Here is a 5,613-nt window from a genome sequence, read left to right as displayed (position 1 = left end):
AAAAAAAATAAAAATAAACATAAAGTAAGATATATCTGACATACAGAACGGTGTCTTTTCTTAGACTCAATATCACAACAAGGGACAATTATAGTCATCACATTAAAAATATATGTATATATTTATATCTAATATAGCAAGTAATCGCACAAAATGATTGCAATTGCTTTAAGATCCAAAGTGATCTGTCTTTTATTTTTCTCGAATTAGCCTCGAGTCCCCAGCATTAGTGTCAGTCTTGTTTCTTTGTGCCTTATTTTATTTTATTTTTCTCTTAAAAATAGCTTCATTGTGCATTAAAATCGGGGAGGGAAAAAAAAATTAAGAAAGCTGATCTTACTTGTTAATCCCGATCCATTAAAAACTGACTGGAATTCTGGTCAGCAGCACATTTATGAGTTTGTTGTTTGTTTGTTTTTTATATTTGAATATATATATATATATATATAGGCTTGTTTCTGTCCAAAAACAAAACAAGAAAAACAAAACAATAATAATATGAGATGGTTGGTCCATAGTCCAGCTGACAATTGTCATGTATGATAAAGATGTATATATTTATATACATATGTATATATATATCGTTTTATACTTAAAAACATTAAAATCTGTAGTGTTCGTAGAAAATTCTTTTAAAAAAAAAATCCACAATACTTTAAATCCCAGCTGAATATTTCATCCTTTTCTGCTTCTGCCTTTGGTTGCAGAACCAGACTCGGACCACGTTCTTCTTAAGGTCCAGCTTCTCAGCAATAGCTGCTATCTTCTCGGAGGAAGGTCTAGGCTGGATGGCGAAGTAGGCTTCCAATGACCTCTTCTCTGGAGCCGCTATGGAGGTCCTTTTCCTCTTTTTCTCGGCCCCGTTAAAGAGCTCTGGCTTGGTGAGCTTCTCCCGGTGGGACTTCTCAGCCTCCTCCAGCCAGGCTTGCAAGATGGGCTTGAGGGCTATCATGTTGTTGTGGGAGAGGGTGAGGGACTCAAAACGACAGATGGTGCTCTGGCTGAGGGAACCCACTCCTGGGATCTTCAGGTTGGCAAGAGCAGCTCCCACATCTGCCTGGGTCACCCCAAGTTTGATCCTCCTCTGTTTGAACCTCTCAGCAAAGGCTTCCAAGTCTCTTGGATCTGCGTCCACATCACTCATGCAGCCCATGTGGGATGGCAAGCCATGGGCATGTGCCATGCTCAGTGCAGCCTGGTGCATGGGGTTCATGCTGGCCATGTGAGGGTGAGCTGGAGTGGACACCACAGATCCATCAGGTCCAGTCATGGCCCCCAGCGTCAAGCCAGGGGTGATGTGGTCCAGCAGTTCCCCTTCCAAAGGCTGGTGGTGGTGGTGGTGATGGTGGTGGTGATGGTGGGAGCCAGACACCCCAGAAGGATGCGAGATGGGGACTGAAGAAGACGAGGAGGCAGAGGTGCAAGGGATGGTGTTCATGGTGTGGTAGGTAGCGTCGGGCTTGAAGGGGCTGTGGTGGGGCTGGTGGTGGTGGTGATGGTGCTGGCTCTTGCACTGAGACACTATGTCCACCGCAGCCAGAGCTTCAGCACGGGCCAGCAAGCTTTCATCCAGACCTCCAAATATATTGCTCTGCAATGTCAAATAGAAAGAGCACATCACTGTCTGCTGGGAATTCAACCATTAAACAAACTTTTCTGGAATGTTAAAAAAAATGAGGGTTCTAAAAAGGAAGACAGACAGAGAGAGAGATAACACGCCTAGACACACACACAACACAAGATACATGCAACATCCCAGGTCATAAAAATTAATATGAAAGGCAAGACCGGCTGAATACATAAGTGGAGGCAAAAAAGAGACAGAGAGAGAGAGGGAGAGGAATGAAGGGGGTGAAAGCATGCTATGTGTTGGGTGATTTGCTGTGCACACATGAAAAAAACATCAGGCAGATAAAGGGGCTGTCAGACTGGCTGTGCCTGGGAGCGGTGATTATGCTCAGTACATACCGGTGGGGTGGGCAGACAAGCTCTTCTCATCGCCTCCGAGCTGCTGCCCCCACCCCCGGAGCTGGTCCTGCCGCTGCTGATGCTGGGGGAGCTGGTGGCCGAGGATGAGGAGTGCGGGGAGGAGGAGTGCAGGGAGTATTTGGGCTCGTCCTGCAGGCTGCTATGGGCCATGCTGAAGGGCTGCTTGCTGTTCAGGGACATCATCATCATGACTGCGGCTGGTGGTCGCCGACCGGCCGGGGAGGGGGGAATGTAGATATAGCACCCTTAAAGGCAGCAGGCAGGGTTTGGCTGGAGAGAGGCTCCTGGATCTTCAAATCTGCCGCGGTTTGTAGGTCAGGGCTGTCTTCCTGCTGCCTGAACAGCTGTCTGGCTTTCTCTGTCCTCCCTCTCACTGCCTTCTGCTATATGGACCGGGCTCTGTGTCTCTCAATGTCCCTGTAAGTAACGTGGCTTTGCCTATCCCCCTCCTCCCCCCAGGAGTAAATAGTAGATCTTCTAATATTTCCCTTTCTCTCTTACTATTACTCCTCCCACCCAGGGTCCCCTCTCTCTCTCTCTGTCTCCCCCTCACACTCTCTCTCTTTCTCTCTCTCTCTCCCCTTCACACACTCTCTCTCTCTCCCTCTCTCTCTCTCTCTCAGTGTGTCTTTCTTCTTCTATATATCTTTCTCTCTCTTTCTCTTTTTTCCTCCTATAGCTCTCCTTCTTTCTCTCTGTCTATTCCTCTCTATCTTTCTCTCTTTCCTTTTCTGTCTCCTCTTATCCCATGTCTCTCTTCTTCTCTCTGTGTCTCTCACTGTCCCTTTCTATGTCTCGCTCCCTCTCTCTGTGTCTCTCAGTCTCTCTCTCTCTGTGTCTCTCTCAGAGTCTCTCAGTCTTTCCCTCTCTGTGTGTCTCTCTCTGTGTCTCTCAGTCTCTCCCTCTCTCTGTATTAATGTTTGATATAATTAATTATACAGCTAGTCCCTAGCACTTTGCCACTCAGCCTTCTATCAGTAACCAGTCTCTAGACAACCAACAAGCACAGAGGAGTCTTGGACCCATTTAAATGGACCCATGTGTCCCAGCAGAGCTCTGCCCATGTCCCTCTGTCACAGTGCTAGCCTCGTGTGCCAGTGGGCTTTGATGTCGGTGCCAGCAGTAGTTTAAGGATCTATCTCACTATAAGCCCTTCTCTACTTTCTATCTCTATTGAAAGCTGCCTGTGTCTCCCAGGAGCCCTGTCTGTCTGTCTCTCCAGGCTGATGTGCAGGTTGGTGCTGATGTTGGTGCTGATGATGCTGGTGTCCTGCTGCACACCTTGGCCTGTCAGGTAGTGTGTGAGAAGAGGAGGCATCAATGTGTATTGGTTGGGAGGCACTCACTGACTGCCTGTCACTCATCCTTGGGCTCAGTGCTGATCTGTGATTGGGCAGTCAGTGTGTGTGTGTGTGTGTTTGGTGTATTTATAAATGTGTAAAGAGATACATGGATTGATACAGCTGTTTGATGATCAATGTGTATGGTCTTGTTTTCATTCATTTTCTTTCCTTATTAACTATTAAACTGATCTGACTTATGATGTGTATATATATATATGTGTGTGTGTGTGGGTGTTTTATCTATGACATTTACATTACACAGCAGACAGTGAGTGTCTTTCTGGAGAGGTAATGTCAATAACCCTGTAATGTTTTGAGTGGGGCGGTCTCACCCCCAGCCTGTGGCGTAGTTCACCCCCCACTCCACATACAGCTTTTAATGGCATATACATCATGCCTCCTGTTTGATGAATACACCCTGTGGTCACACCGAGGGAGACTAGCTCTGCATTGGGCGCATGGACACTCACTCTACTTCCCCTTCCTTAAATAGATCCCAGCACCTGCTTGTTTAGGAGGGTCACCCAGCCTGGTACTATTTATAGCATTATGCCAACTTCGCATCCTGGCTCAGATAAGGTGACCCTATAAAATTATTACAAAATATCAAACCCTAACATGGGTAGTATTGTCATTAATCTGGCTCTTACAGGGTTAAAGCTATTGATTGTATTATGCTGCAGCATGAATAGCAGAATCCCAAGGGGTAAGGCAGAGATGCACACTTGCCTAAAAAATGCTTTGAAGGGAGAGAGGGGGTAGTCCCTAATTTGTATTGCTATTATTGTTTTTTTTTTTGTTTTTTTTTAGTTATTATTCTTTTTTAAAATGGGAAGGCTTAGATTAACCATAAGAAATTCCATTAAATCTGCTTTAAATATACACTGCCTAAAAGAAACAGGTTTAACCCCATCGCTACCAAAGACAAACAGCATCCTTGCCCTGCTGCCCTCATTGCTAATCGTTCGGGAATTAACCATTTTACCTCTTGGCATTTAAAAATCACATCACAAGTAAGTGCACACTCACGTGCCTCTATCTCAGCATCACTGGTAAGTCTTTATTTATTTAGTCTTTTTTTTATATCTGTCTGTCTGTGTGTGTGTTTGTTTGTGTGTGTGTATGGTTGTTTTTTTTTTGTTTGTTTTGCTTTGTTTTGTTGTTGTTTTTTTTGTTTTTTTTCAAGGAAATTCCCAAAATTGCATTGTACAGCTTTCACTGTCGCCATCTCCAAGAAATGAAATAAATCAAACTTAAGAGTTTGACGATCATTTAATTATTGTGTGAATGGAACTGTGTACCTACTACAGCAACATCTCTAAGCGAATTATGGCCGGGCCAGGAAGGAATTATTACATTGAAATCTCATTTAGTCTGGGGAGACACAGAACTTCAATATGTAATCTGCTATGCCTCATCTGATTTGGATGCTTAATTCAACTTGACGAATTTATTAGTTTTCATAATAGTGGGACAAACCATAGTGGGATCACTACCAGCTAATGCGTTGTAGATTGTGTGAGCGGTGTTCAATGAGTAAAATATGCAATGTGCAGGAATATGTTATCACATATTGCAAGGCATGTTCATCATGGAACGTTCTCTTTAAATTGATAAACTCTCTGCACTCTTACGGCAGGAGATGAACGCAGAATCGTTAATTACACGTCTTTGTCGTCTGTAATGGTTCAAACTTTAAATTATGTGCTAATTAACAAGGTTTGTGCAATTTGCCTCCTCTTCCAAAGACATTTGCTCGTGTAATTATCATATAATGTGGTGTATTTAATGTGACTGTAATAAAACATAAAAAAAACTAACTTACTATGAAGAATTATTGCACAGGCTGTCCTATAGGAATCTCACATTAATACAGTAGCTTGCACAGATATTATGAAAACTTTATAGGTTACTCATGCCTATATAGTTTCGTTTTGATTTGGTTGACCCTATGAATTAAGGGCAGCAGATGATTTTTATATATATATAATATTTTTCATAAAAATCAAAACTCTTTATTTTCCATCCCCCCTCTAGATCTCAGTGATTTGATGCCACTGAGCAGAATTTTAACTTTTATCCAATTTTTTTTTATGTGCAAAGTTACCACTAATTCTTTGTTTACACTTTTAAGGTGAATATACAGAATTGTTGATGTAGGAGTGTCCAGAATGAATTTGTGCATAATTGTGATTTCAATGTCAGTAAAGTGACCCAAACAAGGGTACCTTTTGCAAATTAATATTCGATTATAAGATATGTACAAATGGCAACTTTGGGT

General features: G+C 43.0%; 1 protein-coding gene across 1 annotated transcript; it reads right to left on the bottom strand.

Moving 5' to 3' along the window:
• Window positions 1-651: 651 nt before the first annotated feature.
• POU4F2 (POU class 4 homeobox 2) lies at window positions 652-2,484 on the bottom strand. The gene is made up of 2 exons (XM_063460091.1): window positions 1,969-2,484; window positions 652-1,591 (listed from the first exon to the last, which is right to left on the bottom strand). Exons 1-2 carry the CDS (start codon window positions 2,176-2,178, stop codon window positions 656-658), a joined length of 1,146 nt encoding a protein of 381 aa, XP_063316161.1. The 5' UTR covers window positions 2,179-2,484; the 3' UTR covers window positions 652-655.
• Between the last annotated feature and the right edge of the window lie 3,129 nt (window positions 2,485-5,613).

This window comes from Pelobates fuscus, chromosome 6, assembly GCF_036172605.1.
Source record: "Pelobates fuscus isolate aPelFus1 chromosome 6, aPelFus1.pri, whole genome shotgun sequence".
Lineage (NCBI taxonomy): Eukaryota > Metazoa > Chordata > Amphibia > Anura > Pelobatidae > Pelobates > Pelobates fuscus.
The sequence above is the reverse complement of the archived record's forward strand: the minus strand, read 5'-3'. Positions and strand labels throughout refer to the sequence as shown.